Source organism: Cervus elaphus, chromosome 2 (assembly GCF_910594005.1).
Source record: "Cervus elaphus chromosome 2, mCerEla1.1, whole genome shotgun sequence".
In the NCBI taxonomy this organism is placed as follows: Eukaryota; Metazoa; Chordata; class Mammalia; order Artiodactyla; family Cervidae; genus Cervus; species Cervus elaphus.
Window position 1 is genome coordinate 21,076,436 of NC_057816.1, and position 17,477 is coordinate 21,093,912.

Genomic DNA, 17,477 nt, shown 5'->3' on the forward strand with positions numbered 1-17,477 from the left:
AGTTTCTCGGTAGTCTTCAGTTAACTAAGAACTGTATCAGGAGAGATGATGCTTTCAGACTGTTCTGTGATCAACTCATATTTCTTAGATTATTGGGTGGGGGTATTGGATATGTCAACAAAAGTTGACTCTGTAAAGGATTCTTTGAAATTCTTGGGTGCTTGGGGATGTTCTTTTTTTTGCCGTTTTTTAATTTTTTGGCCACAGCATATAGGATCTTGTTCCCCAGCCAGGGATTGAACCTATACTCCCAATACAGGGAATCTTAATCACTGGATTGCCAGGGAAGTCCCTGAAATTCTGTGATACACATCCTTCATCTCTGATTGTTCATTCTATTACATTCTGGAAAATAAATCCAAATAGGCTTTGATTCAGTTTGTACCTGAACCACAGACTTGCTAGAAGGATGCATTTTGTGATCCTAGGCTTCTTTTCTCATCTGAGTTGATTCTGGAGTTGTAGTGGTTCTTGAACACGGTTATTTTGGGGCTTTTAAGGGGTTTGCTGTAACCCTCAGATGAATCATATAACTGTTCATGAGAGCTCAACTTTATTTTAAACCTGTGCCTCCCTCAGATTCAAACGTAAACTTAACTGGTCTCTAATTTTGCTCATGGTTCTTTCTTTATTGCTGAAGGTAGTGTTTTTAGACTGCTTTGATAAAAATCAGCCTTTCTCATTTCATAATGCTTCCAAACCTTTGTTTTTCAGGAGACAGCTGTGTGCCCTCAGAAGCTGAGAACAACATTTTAAGTTGGAATCCTCTTATTTTGCCACCTGTCTCAAAGGACTGTACTGAAAAGACACCATGGTCTCCTCCTGGCACTCCTGTAGACAGTCCTCCAGGCGTCCTTCAGCAACCCCAGGAAACCTGAGGATGCGGCAGTGCCCGGTCACGTTCCCACTGCAAGCCAGTAACTGCACGAAACAACCCTGAGGGTGGACTGTGTGAAGGACGTTAATTCAGTTCAGAGAAAGAGCGTTATTTATTTTTTGTTGTAGTGATGTCATATGAATGTATCTTAAAATGTGTGCCCTTTTATGTTATTTATGCCTTAAAAGTTTCCCTCCCTCTTCCTTCCTCTCCCTCATCAGTAAACAACCTAGTTTGGCACAGTTGAAACACCTGAGACCATGTTGTCCAAGAGCCTCAGCGATAGTAAGAGCCCCTCCTGCAAGGATCCTACCTGTTGGCTGAGTCAGCTAAGTTGGGATTGCACAGGCCATTGGGAATTTTCAGATGGAAAGTTGTCTTTCACTGTTGTGTTATCAGACTGTCTGAGAACATTTGAAACCACCCACAGTTGTAACACCTGATGTTTATAATAGATGTCTTGTGAATTTGATGAGTGCCTTCCACGGAAGTGATAGTTGACCTGTAGGCTGTCTGCATATGGGCACAGGTTACGTCCAGTTATCTAGGCAGTAATCACAGTATTGTGGACATGGTGGAGGTTAAGGCGGCCTGGTTGGGTTATTGCAGAAGGCAGAAAGGGAGCCAGGACCAGAGAGAAAAAGAATGCCTTCAGATCCAGTATCATTTAAAATTACATTTATTTATAACATGGTTACCATGGGGCTCTTTTTGACTGTTTCTAAGAAAAATAAGACTTTCAAGTGGTGACTAGAAGAGAAAGATCCATATTTTAAGAAGAAAGGGAAGGTTCCAGGTGGATCATCTTGGTGGAAGCTCTCCCATTAGTATAGGAAGTATCATGGTGCCCCACCCCTGAAAAATCTGTATTTTCTAAGTTCCAGCTTGGGCAATACCTGAAAGATGTGAGTGTTAGAAAAGAATCTGGAGGTTTGAAGTTTCCGGACGTTTTTCCTGAATGTCGTCATTGTAACAGGCACCTATAGCTTTGACTGGCAGAGCTCGTAAATCACAGTTATTGCTGCCTCTGAGTGACAAGGACATTTGCAGCTGCCGTTGAAAGGCTTTTCTTCTCCACGTCTGAAACAAAACAACACAGCACTCTGAGTGTATTTGATAGCTTGACTCAAGCTTTATGGATCACTGCTCTTTTTTGGATTGTGCATCCCTTTGGGGAAAAAAAAACACAAAACAGAAAACAAGTCTCTTTATGGAGAGTCAAGCGATTCCAGCATAAATGAAAATATTTTTACAGTTTCCCAACAGTTGCAGTGAAATAGAGTAGAATACTGTATTAATCAACTTTCTGTGTAAATGCATCCATATTCCCTTACATATGTCTATATATTTTAGAAATAGAACTGTTAGTGGAATGTGCCATGTGAGCTGGGTCACTATGCAAGGATTACTTGGAGTAGAATGTAGTGGATACAATTTCATAGTCAGGTGTCACGGATGCTCCAGTCAAGTTCTCTGTTCCAGACATCCCCACCTATAGTGTACTGGATTTATTCTTCATTGTTGCCTAGATGCAGTTAGCTTTGGAGGGAGTTGTCTGCATCCTTTACTTCTGTGGCCAGCAAAAGACAAAGTCCTAGCGCACGGAATATGAAAACATACCCTGTGTCTGCCAGTCAGGTTCTAGGGCTACACTCACAAAGGGAGTTTTAGAAAACTGGGGACTACGTGTTTGTAAGCAGTCATTTTGATTCAGGAAACAGAGGTGTATTAGCGTGAGCCTTAGGTCATAAACTGCTTTTAAAGATTGAGTTTGAATATGGGATTTGTCCACTAGGAAGAGAAAAATGACTTTACCTGTAGGGCAATCTCATTGTGGACTGCTTTATTTATATTATTAGTAACGCTGTTTTAAGTGTTATCCCTTTAATTGTATTTTTATTTATAAAAAATGCTTTTATATATTGAGATATATAAATATATATATATATATATATATAAAATTGCCTTCATGTTTAGGAGTTACGAGTGCTGACTATGAGTTGTTCTGAACTTTTATGCTCTGCACGTTTACCCAAAACAGTCCTACCTAATGTTATTTGCCAGGAAGTCAGAGGACAGGACAGCATGGGCGATGGCTCTAACATTTGTGGAATAACTGTTATGTACCAGACTGGTGCTTGCTACTACTATCTCAAACCTTCCTGTTATGACACATCTACTAAGTAGGTGATAAAGTCCCCAGGTCACACGGGTGAGCCACAGAGCCTGAATCTGAACTTATCTGGAGCAGTAATCTGAGCTCCTGTTTTTCCAGACTGCTTTCCAAAACCATTGCGGTTCACTCTGCTGATGGAACCCATTCCTGTAAGCCCCCGGTCCTCCCCACCGCAGAATTCCTCTGATGCTCTAGCGCCACAACTAGAGAGGCTGTCCCCCATGGGCAGAGCTCTGAGCTTATTACCTGGTCTCCCTGGAGCCCTCATTTCTCCTTGTGACCCCCCTTGCTACTACCCCTTCCCCGGAAATTTGACCTTCTCTCAGCGTGATAGTGATCCTGTAATCCTTCAGACCTCTTCACATCCCTTCTCCTCTGAGAACTCTGTGAGTCTTTGTTTTAGCATCAAACTGCCTCTTCGGCTATATCATTTCTGTAGCTCCTTTTTTTTTCCTTCTTTTGGTTGTGCACTGATCCTCTGATGATGGGTGCTGTACAGAATGTAAGTGAAATGGCAGTGTTTTAAACCTCTTGAAGTGGTCTTTAAAAACAAAAGGCATTTCTTTCTGGGTTTGGTTTTTGTCAAAAGAGTCCGCGAGGATGGATACAGATTACTAAGCTGATCGTGACGTAAGTCTCATTCCAGCTACAGGACTGCCAAGAAGTCAGCCTTCTAACTGAATTTCACCTGTGTTGCTCTCTCTTAAAGCAGTGATTTTCAGATGCATGTTTTTGTACCATATTGAAAAGTATGTTTTATTTTCCTTAAAGTTGTAATATTATGTTTGAAATTGTATATATTTTAAATGATGTAGCTTTGACAGGTTTTATCTGGTCGATATGATTTTCTATTAAAAGACAATGCTGCTTTCATGTAGAGTAGCTCGTGAAGATGCATTTCTCTGATGCTCCCTGTCTGTGTGAAGCCGCTGTGGCGGGGGTGGGTGTACGTCTTTGAAAAGTTTTGGACCTGTCCTTCCTTGAAAACCTCCTCTGCACAACTTAGAATCAAGTGAGTTAATCCCTTCTGATCTGACTGCAGAGATCGAGGCCCTGAAGAAAAAGGATCTGGGACAAATACATTATGGGGCGGCTGGGAAAATACCTGCAGCAAGGAGCTCTGTCAAAGCAGATGCAGCCTCTTAGGGGGCTTAGCATTTCTTTGGAAGGAAATGAGGGCAGAGGAGAGTGAGAAAAGAGGGATCCCTTCTCAGACCTTGTCTATTTTTACCGTTAACCTAGAGCCATGTCCATGTGAACCCCAGAAATTTAGTCTTAAGAAACAGCTTAGCTTTACTGCCCTAAAAAAAAAAAAGTGTCTGGGGTGGGACTTCCCTTAATGTCCAGTGGTTAAGACTCCATGCTCCCAATCCAGGGGGCCCAGGTTCAATCTCTGGTCAGGGAACTAGATCCTGCGTGCCACAACTAAGGTCTGGCACTTCCCGAGTGGCTTTTCTGGTGGCTCAGAGAGTCAAGAACCTGCCTGCCAGTGCAGGAGACACGGGTTCGATCCCTGGGTCAGGAAGAGCCCCTGGAGAAGGAAATGGCAAGCCACTCCAGTATTCTTGCCTGGAGAATCTCACGGACAGAGGAGCCTGGGGGCTCCAGTCTATGGGGTCTCAAAGAGTTGGACACAGCTTAGCAACTAAACAAGATCCAGCACAGCCAAAAGCAAACAAAAAAAAACACCCAGTGTCTGGGCTGCTTCGACCAGAAAGCCACCAGGGCTTTTTGCATGGGGCGGGGCCCTGTCACACAGTGTTCCCCAGATTTAAACGGGCCTTCCTTGAACCTCAGCCCTGACAGCTCTGAGGGAACCCGAAAGCCCTCTTCTCGCAGAGACTGAGTCCGTGAGAAACCTAGGAGAGCTCCGTTTCTGTCAGCGTTGCGTTTCCGCTCAGGCGCCACTTTCCCGATTCCTGGCAGGACCATCCCTTGGCCGTCTGGCTGTTTGTTCTCCTCTGCGTCCCCCGCGGAGGCAGGCCTGCCTGACTCGCGCAGGCAGAGGAACAAGCACGCATTTGTGTCTCACCCAGATGTCAGACACACACGCTCGGAGCCAGTGAGTCATGCCGGCGGCTGACAGAGTGTGACTTTGGCCAGCCCCGGGCCCCTGGCAGCCAGCTCCCCCATCCTGGTGGCAGGAACCCCTGTCCCGTCTTGTTGGCACAGACTCTCGAGTCCAGCGACTGTGAGGCCTTTAGACCACGGCAGGCTCTGTGCCTGCACGAGAGGTGAAAGGAAGACAAGGGCTCCGGGCACCTGGCTCTGCTCGCAGCCCTGGTGCAGCTTGTGTTTGAGGGGGAAGGAGCTGGCAATTGGGAAAGAGCCAGAAGATCACATCTCTGCGGCCCTACCATCCTGAAGGCGCCGGATTTTATCTACTTTCAGAAGCTAAGCAGGGTCAGGCCTGGTTAGTACTTGGATGGGAGACGAGCACATTTCCTTCGACAGTTGCATGAAGGGCACACACACACCCCTACCTATCTCATTTCCCATCTCCTAGCTTCCTCCCAGTAGGGAAACCTGGGTCCCGACTGAAGCTGGGCAGCCTCTCCCCCGTGGGAGCTGCAAGTGGAATAACCCTCCACCAGTGAGAGCGTCATGTGTGATTTATTGAGAAATTGCTCAGTGCTCGAACTCAGGCTGGAGGCAGGAAGCTGGGTCATATGGCTCCAGACACCGTTCCCAGCACCGTGGTTCTCACTTGCCCTTGGACAGCCGGCGATCTTCTCTGCAATCACGTGTCTTCCTGGTTGTTCCACCTCTGTCTGCCATTAACTGGGCCAGGACTGGTCTTGTAACCAAGTCATTAAAGGCCCTGCAGCTGAGCCTTGCGCTGGTTGTAAAAAGCTGCTTATTCAGTGGGAAGGGATAGTTGGGGGTCTTAGCTCCCTTGTGACAAGGGGATGTTCCCATCACCCCACCGTCTCCCCTAAGCCTGTTGGCACCTTCCTCTTGGGGCCTCATGGTGTGGCCGTCACTGTGTTGGTGACATTTACTGGGGGCTCTGTGGTTTCTTGTGCAGGATCTGAACCTGGGGTGGTGGGTGATGGTTGGGTGCCTACAGAGGGTGGACCCAAGCAAAGGAAAGAGAGATGCCTGGGGGCATCTAGGTTGTTCCCAGAAGGCAAGGGAAACAGAGCATCATGGGTGACTCATGACTATTCTCCCGAGTTTGGGGGTAAAACTGGGCTTACCTGGCGTTGCCACGGGGCCACCCTTGACCCCTGATGTTGGTCACTTTGCTCCCTGAGGGTGAAGTAGGCGAGTAAAGTTACCCTTTCCCAGCCTTCCTGTCCAGTTAGAAGAAAACCCTGACCTCCAGAATGACTGGGCTTCCACACCCACCTGGGAAGGAGCAAGTACCCAAGGCCTGGAGAAAGAAAAGGAAGAGGCATTTCTGAGCAACCAGCCTAGGTCCTGGGAGAATAACCCTCCTGTCCCTAGACTCAGGACCCTGGAAGGGGGTGGCCCTAGCTGCCCAAGGTTGGCGGTTGGAGCCCTGATGGACTTCTAGCTTTGGGAGGAGGTCACAACTAAGGAAGAACCTAGATTCTTTGCCCAGGGAAGTCTACGTATTGTGTGCTAAGTTGTGTCCAACTCTTTGCGACCCTGTGGACCATAGCCGTCCAGGCTCCTCTGTCCATGGGATTCTCCAGGCAAGAATACTGGAGTGGGTTGCCACTTCCTCCTCCAGGGGATCTTCCCCACCCAGGGATCAAACCCGACTCTCTAACATCTCCTGCACTGGCAGGTGGGGTCTTTACCATCTGAGCCACCAGGGAAGCCTGTCTAATATGGGGCTGCCTCTTGGGGTCAACAGCCCTGTCCTTGAGCTTCCCACTCACAGGGGAAGGTGTCCGGGTGCCGGGCAGCATCCTGGAATGCCAGCAGGGAGGCCACAGTCGCCACCACCTTTCCTGCGCCTGCCGCGCCCAGCACTGCCGCACAGGCGCTGAAGGGGGCCTCCACGAGGAGAGGGTCTACAGGGTAGGTTTAGAGCCACTGCTGAACTCGGCAACAGTGGCTTTAGGGCATCATGCAGGCTGTGCCCTGCTCCTCCGGTTGGCCCTCCACTTGGGGGGGGTGGGGGCTGCAATCAAGAGCAAGCCTTGACCTAGAGAGTCAGGAGACCAGGTCTCTCCCCAGGAGGGGGTGCTCGGCCTGCCTGGACTCCTGGGGTGTTGAGTCCCCAGCCAAGTCCCCTCTATCTGGCAGAGCAGGCAGTAGGCTGGTTATTTCGGCAGCCTGGGGCGGGAGGGAAGGAATACCCAGGATGGAGAATGAGCAGCAGGAAGCCGAGAGCCCACCTGTGCCGCAGGAGGTGAGACTGAGGCGCAGAGCGGGGCCCTCACCCTAATTCAACTACCAGCACCTACACCTCCCCTTCACTATTTCTTCTGATCTTAGCTGGACTATGGTTCCCACCCCTAGGCCCAGGTCTCCAGAGACTCTGGGAGGGACAGAAAGACAGGAGTGGGGTTATTTGAGAGGGGAGGGTGGAGGAGAGGACAGAGACTGGGGGTGGAGGGGCTCAGGAGGAAGGAACAAAGGAATGTATGCCCTGGGGAGAAGAAAATGACCCGGGTTGGGTTCAGTGGAGAAAAGCGAAGTCCCTACATGGCGCAAAGCCCCAGCACCGGGTGTCTTCACCTCAGAGGGATGTCCAGCCGTGCGATGATTCAGAGCCAGGATGCAGAAGGCGTAGAGGATCCCCAGGTCCAAGCGCCCCAGCCACTGGCCCCTGCTCTCTGGCTGGATGTCACCAGCCACGGTCTCCCAAGCCCCTGCCCCCAGGCCTGGGACGCTGGCCCTTCGCTGCACCAGGAAGCCCGTCAGATTGCCGGGGCCTCGGACGGCCCATTGCAGCTGCACCTCGCTCCGGCGTCTCCCGTAGGTCAGGCGGCTGATGGTGACGTTGCGGGGAGCTGGGTATCCTGGGGTGAAGGCGGGGACACACACAGGCATGCGTGTGCATGCATGTGTGTGCTCGAGGGCTGATTAGGGTTTTGTCGAGATACAGCTGGTGGTGTGGGGATGTGGAGGTGGGGGTTGAGCCTCGACCACGTCTGTGTAGTTTTGGTCTGTGTTACCCTAGACTTACACACGGGCCTCAGTTTCCTCCTCTGTAAATGGAGGTGTGTGTTAATCACTCAGTCATGTCCGACTCTGTGGCTTCATGATCTGTCCATGGGATTCTCCAGGCAAGAATACTGGAGTGGGTGCCACTCCCTTCTCTAAGGGAATCTTCCCAACCCAGTGATTAAACCAGGGTCTCCTGCTTTGCAGGCAGATTCTTTACCATCTGAGCCACCAGGGAAGCCCCTTATAAATGGAGGAAAAGGAGGTTCTTCTGACTACATGGAGTTCTGTTTGCCCGAACTTGAGGATATCTGATTCACGTTCACGTGGGGTTTATGCTTTTTGAGGGCCCATCTGTGCCTGAGAAAGATAACGCACCCAAGATGTGAAGCAGGGAATCCATGTGCCTTTCCACCTAAAGAGCAGTGGCTGGAGGTTCCCCATTCCCTCCGCACGCACATGCACACCTGCACACCACCCCTCACTCACTCAGGACCTCCAGCAGGATGCTCCGACTGCTGTTGCCCAAGGCATTTCAGGCCACGCACTGGTGGGTGCCCCCGTGACGGGCTGGGTAGGCAGCTTGGACACTCAGGCCCAGCTGGGCCCCCTCGGGGTGCAGTGTGAATCCCAAAGTGCCCGGCTCCACCTGCCATTGCTGAGGTCCCAGCCAGAGGAGATGGGCGGGTGGCATGCCCCCCAGGAGGGCACATCCCAGCCAGGCCTCATCCCCCTCCAGCACTGACACCCGGGGTCCAGCCACTGCCAGTTGAGGGGCTTCTATAGGGACAGAGAGGATAAGGTGAGAAGGTGCCCCCTGGGCTGGTGGGGATGCTCAGAGGGGAGGTGCTGGCCAGTGGTGGAGGGAGTAGGGAGGGGAGAAAGGAGATGGGAGGGCTGTGGAGTTGACAGTGAAGCCCACCTTGGCCTGGTCTGCCCCTCTTTCAGGCTCTCATTCTATGCCGAATTCCCAGCACCCCAGCAGCACCTGCTCCAAGTTTTACTGACAGTAGTTGTATTTCATGATGCTCTCTCCCTCCCGACCCCAGAGCAGCTCCTACAGGTGGGCCCCTGCCCTATTTACCTCTGCATTAACCACCCCCTCCCAGCACCTGGCCCAGGGCCTCCTAACCCCAAACCCCCCAAAGGCCCACAACACCTCCACCCCGGGCACAGGGCCGGGCCCACAACAGGTGCTGTTTTTATAAATTGACTCCTAAAGACCCAGGGTTTCAGGTGTTCGTGACTCTCCTATGATGGAATTTCCAGTCCTGAGGCTGAGTAATAAGGGAAAGAAATATGTTGAGTGGTGGACCTCCCTGAAAACCATGGTAGTCACTCGGCCTTTGCAGACCAAGACGTGAAGCATTTTGTGAGAACCGTTCTAGGTGACGGCTCTGCCATTCGCTTTTCTCAAATTTTTACTTCAATGTTTAATGCTTTGTTCATGAGTTGGTGATAAGTAGGACTGGCAGGGCCAGATGAAGGCAGAGAAAGAAATCAGATCAGAAACAAATAGAGGGAGTGGGAGAAGCAGAGGAGGACTTCTGGTGCCTGAATCATTAATGCAAATCAAGAACACAATTAGGCACCTTGAGCAAATTGATGCAAATGAGGGCAACAGAATCCCTCCAGGTCTAGACCTTGCTGTCCAATAACAGCCTCCCTCCCCCACTCCCCGGCCACATGTGACAATTTAGAACTTGAAATGTGGCCAGTCCACATTGAGATGTTCTGCCACTGGAAACACACACATTAGATTTTGAAGGCAGTATGAAAACAAAAAAGAATGTAAATATCACTAATTGTTTTATTATGACATGTTGAAATTAGTATATCAGTGTGTTATGTTGTGTTAGTCGCTTGGTCGTGCCAACTCTTTGTGACCCCTTGGACTGTAGCCTGCCAAGCTTCCCTGTCCATGGAATTCTCCAGGCAAGAATACTAGAGTGGGTTGCCATTCCCTTCTCCAGGGGATCTTCCTGACCAAGGCACCAAACCCAGGTCTCCCGCACTGTAGGCAGATTCTTTACCGTCTGAGCCACCAGGGAAGCCTGATGTGTTGGGTATATCAAGCTAAATAAAATGTTCCACTGTTTCTTTTTACTTTTTTAAAATGTGGTTACTAGAAAATGTTAAGTTCTATCTATGGCTCACATCATATTTTTGTTGGACAACACAGACCTTAGACCAAGCCCCCTGATTTTATGCATCAAAAAACTTGAGTCCCTGGGAGGGGAGGTGACACAGGGTCTTGACTCACTTTGCATTTCTGCTCAGCCGCCGACCCCCAGAGCCCCTCACCCTGATTCCAGAGAGCCTCTTCTCCCCCACCGCTCCAGAACCAAGCCTCTAGCTCTGACTCACCTAACCAGAGCCAGCAGAGGGGGTCAGGGACCCTGAGTGGGTGAGTGCCCCAGCACGTGAACTCTCTGCCAGCCAGGTCTTCCTGGGCCTGCAGGAGGTAGACGGCCAGGGAGGAGCTGCTGTTGCCCAGAGGCTATTCTTGCTCATCAAGCCAACTCAGCACGGCAGGGGGCTCACCTCCCGGCCACTCACAGCTCAGCGTGATGAACTGGTCTCTGATTGTGGCCAAGGTCCAGCAAGTGGGGCTCCACAGCGGTTCCCCTGGGTAGGGAATCACAGCTCAGCACGGCGCTACAGGAGGAGGAAGGGCTGGCAGGCCTACCCATCTCTTCACTCTTCATTAATTGCTTCACTCACTCATGCCTCCGCGTACACAGTCACTCATTCATTCATTCATTTGATATTTATTGAGGGCTGACCATGTGCCTGGGAAATAGTGGGAACACAGAGCAATATAATCTGATGTGTGCTAGAGCATAGGTAGAAAGACAAAGTCTCTGGGCCTTTCAGGGAGGAGGACTGAAGACAGGATGACATATGAACTTGGCCTTGGTAGATGGGTAGGAGTTTCCAAGGTAGAAAGAAAACTAAAGGCAAATCTCAAGGCCAACATGCAACAATTGTTCACTGTTTAGTCACTAAGTCATGTCCAAATCTTCAAGACCCTATGGATAATGCAAGTATGCAAGAATCAGTTCAGTTCAGTTCAGTTCAGTCGCTCAGTCATGTCCAACTCTTTGCGACCCCATGAATCGCAGCATGCCAGGCCTCCCTGTCCATCACCAACTCCCAGAGTTGTCCATCGAGTCGCAAGAATAGCCCAGTAAAAATAAGGTCCTCCCTAGGGGCTGGGAGATGGTAAGGAGGGTGTCACGGGGCTCTAAGCCAGACTTAAGCCACCGTGGGGGTGAAGACTGGGGCTGGAGAGGAGAGAAAAGCTGGAGGTGGGGACTGAGCCATGCTGCCACCTCCCCATTAAGTGGCAGGTCTGGGAGACTGTGGCCTGCAGCCCCTTCTCGGATCCCATGGCCCCAGTGGTCTGGCCTCCGGCTCCCTGCCCACTCCTCTGCCTGGACTGGCATACCCTGCCATCCACCATGTCCACTCACACAGGGTGATCCTGACGAGCACGGGCAGAGCCAGAGCTGGATGCCTGCCGGTGCAGGTGAAGGCGCTGCTGTTGGGAAGCTGGGTGGCCGCGTAACTCCAGGTGACATTGCTGAGCGCAGTGGGGCCAGCTCCCTGGGGTCTGGCCCACTGCAGCTGGGCAGCTGGAAGCCCCCCAGGCCAGGTGCAGACCAGACTCAGTGCCCCGGGGGCAGGGAGAACAGCACAGGAGGGCTGCGCCTTGGGGGGATCTGGGTGAGAAGCGTGTGAGGGCAGGGCTGGAGCAGCCCCACGGCAGTGCTCCACAACCCCCCCGCCACCCCCCACCGACCTAGGAGCCTGGAGGCCTGAGGTGTCAAGAGTGGAGGAAGTAGGGAGAAGTTGGTGAGCTGGGAAAGAGTGATCTGTCCGAGGGGTGGGGCAGATAAGGGAAAGGCAGAGTTCTCAGGCCAAGGGCAGAGGCTGGGAGAGGGGTGGGTATTCAGAGTCCTTGAGGAATCCCAGAGCCCCCCTAGGCCCCCACCTGGGAAGTCTGCCTTTCTCTGCTCTGCCTTGCTGTCTTTACCCTTCTCTGTGCCTCAGTTCAGTCCCCAGGACGAAAGAACAATTCCCTGGGGAGGGGTCTACATATGGGCATCCCCTCTTCCCGCCCCTTCCCACTTTGGAGGGCTTTCATAGACCCCTCTCTGATCACCTAGCAACTCCATCTGGTTTCCCGAGTCCCCCCTCCCAATCCACGTCTGCACCAGGGCCCCTGGACTGTGCCAGAGCACAGGTCGGGGGGCCTCCTGTTGCAAGGGGCCCCTCCCCACACACTCACAGTGGATGCTGAGCTGGACGCTGGTCTGCGTGTGGGTGTCCAGGCGGCTGTTGTGGGCCAGGCAGGTGTACCGGCCTGTGTGGGCCCAGCATGCACCTGAGTGTGGTCATGGAGCCACACATAGAGGCTGGGGGGTTGGATGCAGCCAGGCAGCTCGGGGTCACCTCTTCCCTCTCACCGGCCCCAAACCCCTCCTCACTGAAGCCCAGTGGCTCCACGGTGATCACAGGATTATCTGGACCATCTGGAGGGCAAGGAAGGCTGGTCATACCTCCCAGCCTTCATTCCTTCAGTCACTCGTCTAGTGGTCGCTGAATTCACTCCCTACCCAGCTGGTATCTGTGATGTACCAGCTGGGTCGACCACTGTGCTAGGCCCGCAGGAACTCACGGAGCAGGGGCCTGCGGCACAGGGGACCAGGGTTGGTGGAGGTGAGCACCCTGGGCAGGGGGAGCTCAGGGGGGCAGCCCTGACTGTGGTGTGGCTTCCCGGAGGGACTGGTGGTTGAATTGGGGTGGAGGGATGGGCAAGACCCAGCTGGGCAGAGAAGAGGCAGGGCGCCCAGTCCTTCCCATCTGCCCGGGATTGAGGGGTTTCTTGGAACTGGGGCAGTTGATCCTTTTAGACTGGAAAGGGATGAAAACAGGGTGAGAAGATGCCCTGAGCATGACCCTAGCAGCCAGCCCTCCTCCCTTCCCCTGTCTCCTGGGTCCTCTCTCTCCCTGATTCCCAGAAAGGACTGAATTCTCTGCCTGTTTCATTCTGCTCCTAATTCTTTCCCAAGAACTTCTCACTTGTCTCCCCCATGCTCTTCTGCTGACAATCTCCACAGGCCACTATCATTAGTGGACATCCTTAGGCAGAGTCCTAACTCCTTAAACATGCTAGACCAGCACTGTCCAATAGGTATATGTGAGCCTCACATGTGTTAAATTTTCCAAATCTTAGAAAGGAAAAATAACTAAACCCAACCAAGTGAAAAAAACCACCAATTTTAATAATATTTTGTTGAACCACATACACGCAGAATATTATAGTTTTAATGCACAATCAACATAAAAAATATTGGGACCTCCCTGGCTGTCCAGTGGTTAAGACTCTGTGCGTCTGCTGCAGGGAGCATGGATTTGATCCCTGATTGGGGAACTAAGATCCTGCATGTCATGTGGCATGGCCAAAATTTTTTAAAAATAAATCAATAAATAATGTACAATTATTCAAAAATCATTTTTAAAAAGTATTGATGAAAAAAAAAAAGTATTGATGAATATATAAATATATGTATATATAAATATATATATGGATGTGTGTGTGTGTTAGTCACTCAGTCGTGTCTGACTCTTTGCAACCTTATGGATTGTAGACCGCTAGGCTCCTCTCTCCATGGGATTTCTCAGGCAAGAATGCTGGAGTGGGTTGCCATTCCCTTCTCCAGGGGATCTTCCTGACCCAGGGATCAAACCCAGGTCTCCTGCATTGCAGGCAGATTTTTTACTGTCTGAGCCACTGGGGAAGCCCATATATATGCAAAGATATACATACTTATTTTTAGATTAAATCTTCAAAGTCTAGTGTGCATTTTACACTCAGAGCACGTCTCAGGTTCAGCCACATCCCAGGAGATCAAAGTCACACAGTGGCTACCCTATTGGACAGTATAGCGCTAACTATCCTAGTCTTCATCTTTCACACAAACCACTGATTTCATTTTTAAATTTAAAAAAATCTTTTGAAAAAAATTTTTAGAAGTTAATTAGCTACATGTGTTCTCTTTACTGATATAACTATTTTTGTCTTCGGTCCACTTATGTACAGATTGCTGCTTCTTTCCTCACTTGTTTTGGAGATCTTTCTAATCCTTTGTTTGCTATGTGCGCTTTCAAGACAAGTTTCTGATTTCTAATTGCAACCTCTCAGCCTCAGACTTAGGATCAAATTGCCACCCTCTTTCTTCACTGAAATTCCCTCCCTGTTTCTTCAGGGTTCAGTTGGTCAAAAGCAGAATTTCTGAGCCACTCCTGAAATTAGGGTAAACTGACTATGAAAATATGCACATTTTCCTGGGAAGAGGGACCCTCAACCTTGAAAAGGTGAAAATGCCTTTTACTAGAGCCATCTTTGACAACAGTGGGTACAATGCCTTGACTCCCGCCTACTGGAGCCTCTTGGAGGGCTAGGGTACTCCTGGGGGTCCCGAGATGTGTCAGGAGGCCAAGCCCAGGTGGGTAGGTAGGTGCCAGCCCTGACCCCTCCCCCTCGGCCATTGTGGCTGAGATGACATCCAGGAAGGCTCCGTCACTGCTCAGCTGGTTGACGCCATTGTGGGCAGTACACGTGTACCAGCCCAGGTGTGTCCGGTTGATGGGGTCCAGCTGGATCAGACGCTTCGTGACCCCCATGAGAGCCTCTGCAGAGCCTCGGGGTGCCTGATGCTGCCAGGCAAAGGTCACAGGCTCCGTGCCCTCCCGTACTGCACGCGTGGCCATTAAGGAGGCCCCCTCCACTGGGGATGGGTCACTCAGCCGCACCTGAGGCTTCGATACGGGCACTGGCCAGAGGCAAGAGAGGCCCTGTGTTTGTTATTGCAGACCCAGGCCATGCCCAGCCATGCCCAGTGGCCCAGCACTTGCTGGCAGGCCCCTGAGCATCCCTTCCCATGATCCCAGGTGCCCCTGCTCCCAGGAGGAGGGCCCCATAGAACCTGAGCCCAGCAGAACACAATGGGCAGCACGAGCAAATAGACTCCAAGCAGCACGCACAGCAGCTCACGCCCGGCCACGCCCCTCACCCAGCACGGCCAGGCCCCTCACCCAGCCCGGCCAGAGCGAGGGGGGAGTCGGTGGCGTGGAGCTGGCCGCTGGCCGCACGCAGGGCCTGGCACGGGAAGTGGCCGCGGGCCCCCTCCTGCAGCTCCCACGGCACCAAGCTGCTGTTTCACAGACTCACGGCCCCCAGAGCTGAGGCGCTGGCCTCCACCTTGCACTCCCCTCCACTGGAGACGGCCGCGGGCTGGGGGATCATCAAGATCAGGGGAGTGAAGCTCCAGAAGACCCCCAGGGGGGCAGGCTGGGCTCCACAGGCCAGCTCCACTGAACTGCCTCGCTCTCCCTGGATGGAGGAGGTCTCCTCGGGGGCTCCTCAGGTCAGATGGGGCTGCCCTGGAGACAGAGGCAACGCAGACTGTCGGGGCCGGTCTGAGGTCTCCTGCTCCCCTTCCTCGCCCAGAATCTCTGTTATCGGTGGTCTGCAGGGCGGGCCGTCTAGGCAGAGTTTGATAAGGCAGCATAAGCCCTTCTGGACTTGGAGGACAAGAAGACGGTTTCCGAGGGGCCCACAGAGCTTCCTGTCTGTCTGTGCTGTACGGGTGGGTGGGTTAGGCGATTTCTTGAAATCAGGGAATGGATTGGAGCAGAGGTTCCCATTAGGCCTTTCGGAAAGCTTGATAAAGATATAGATTCCTGGGCCTCATCTCGGAAGACTGTCAGAATCCCGGAGTTGGGAGAAGGGTGTCAGGGCCCAGGAATCTGTATTTTAACAACCATCTGGAAGTCAGTCTGATGACCGGCCAGACAATGACCCCCGAAGATCAGGAGGTATAAGTGGCCACTGGTGACGCAGGCTCTGGAGATGTCTGCGTAAGGACTCCAGGGGATTCCAGACCCACTGCAGCAAAGGGAAGATGATCCCAGCCTGCCGTCAGCCCACCCAGCACCCATTCATTCATCAGCTGTTAATCTGGAGCGCCTGCGCCGGGCCAGGCATGGGCTACCGTGACAAACGAGCCCTCCATCTCTGCCCTCATGGAGCTTCCGGTCCACCAGGCAGTAGACAGCAGTGATGGGTAAGGCAGATCCAGCAGGCAACCTCACACCTGCCTGGGCACCCTCTTCTTCTGTCCCTGGTGGTCAGCATGCTGCAAAGAGCCTCAGCAAACTTAGGAAAGATAAGTGCCTCGGAGAATGACCGAGCCCCAGGGCTCCCTCACACAAGCTTCTGCTGACTGAGTGCCCCCTGTACCGTGCCTGCCCTGAATTCTTCCCCTGCTGATCACCTACTGATCTTCACCATAACAACCACGGCATACTCTCCCCAGACTCAGAAACATGAAATCACTTCGTCTAAAACCACACGGTACGTGGAGGAGCTGGGGTTGGAGCCCTGCCTAATCCCTGACCTCAGATTCTCCCCGCTGCTGTCGGCTTCCCCAGAGAGAGAAGAGGAGAGACAGGCGTGGAGTTGGAGGGACGGGATCAGAGTCAAGATTCTGACATTCAGCTGGTCAAGGAGAAAGGCATTCAATCCAGAAACTGGTTCTTTCCAACCCCGTGGATGTTATTTTGGACACTAAGAGCATCCCCCATCTGAACTATTGCAAAGATCTCCCCACTGCCTCCAGCTCCCTGAAAACTGTCAGCTTTGGAGGGGACGTCCTGAAACCCAGGTCTGACCACGTCACATCATGCTTACACCCCGACAGTGGCCCTCAGCACAAGCTCTTGTGGCTTTTCAAAGTTCAGAAGAGTGGAGCACTCTTGGTGCTCCTGTCCTGCCGCCCCGACCTGGCACGAGAGGTCACTCAGTGCACACTGGCTGATATCTGGCTGGTGGATGAAGTCAATGGACTTCACTGAAAGGCTACCCAAGACCAAAAGAGGATCCTGAGGAAGAAAGGGGAAGAAATAATGGGATGTGAGTAGGGGTGAGCTCCTGTGGAGGGCGGACTGAGCGTCACTCACCTGAGGCCCCTGGATGCAGAAGGCAGAGGGGTGCCAGCAGCAGGAGGCCGAGTGGGCTGTGCAGGGCCCCCTGACCCACCATGGCCCCGTCTCCCTGCGTGGACGCCCTGCAGAGGTTCCTGCCAGCCTCTCAGGCTCCCTCTCTCCAGAGCAAAGCCCAGCCCTGGAAGGATGGGAGGCAGTTGGCTCAGGTTGCCATTGGGGGCCCTCCTGACACATCCACCCCAGATCTCCCGTTACCTTCACCATCCTGAGTACAGGTGAATTATTTACCAGGTGATTCACTCCATCCATAATGCAGAGTTGGGG

At 52.1% G+C, this 17,477-nt stretch overlaps 2 protein-coding genes across 4 annotated transcripts in view; one reads left to right on the forward strand and one right to left on the reverse strand.

Moving 5' to 3' along the window:
- Positions 1–3,961, forward strand: part of CDON (cell adhesion associated, oncogene regulated) — a 97,674-nt gene extending 93,713 nt beyond the window's left edge. For all 3 annotated transcript variants that reach the window (XM_043873550.1, XM_043873551.1, XM_043873552.1), the window contains one exon: positions 715–3,961. In XM_043873550.1, the coding sequence (XP_043729485.1) occupies positions 715–878 (164 nt within the window). In that variant the 3' untranslated portion in view covers positions 879–3,961. The remainder of the gene's footprint in view (positions 1–714) is intronic.
- Positions 3,962–6,019: 2,058 nt separating this feature from the next.
- On the reverse strand, positions 6,020–17,250 carry VSIG10L2 (V-set and immunoglobulin domain containing 10 like 2). The gene is given in 12 exon segments (XM_043921374.1): positions 6,020–6,117; positions 6,905–7,039; positions 7,697–7,993; positions 8,628–8,918; positions 10,506–10,766; positions 11,615–11,863; positions 12,433–12,516; positions 12,519–12,557; positions 12,560–12,676; positions 14,705–14,980; positions 15,243–15,590; positions 17,169–17,250. Coding segments are annotated over 12 exon segments (2,277 nt in total).
- Positions 17,251–17,477: the final 227 nt, after the last annotated feature.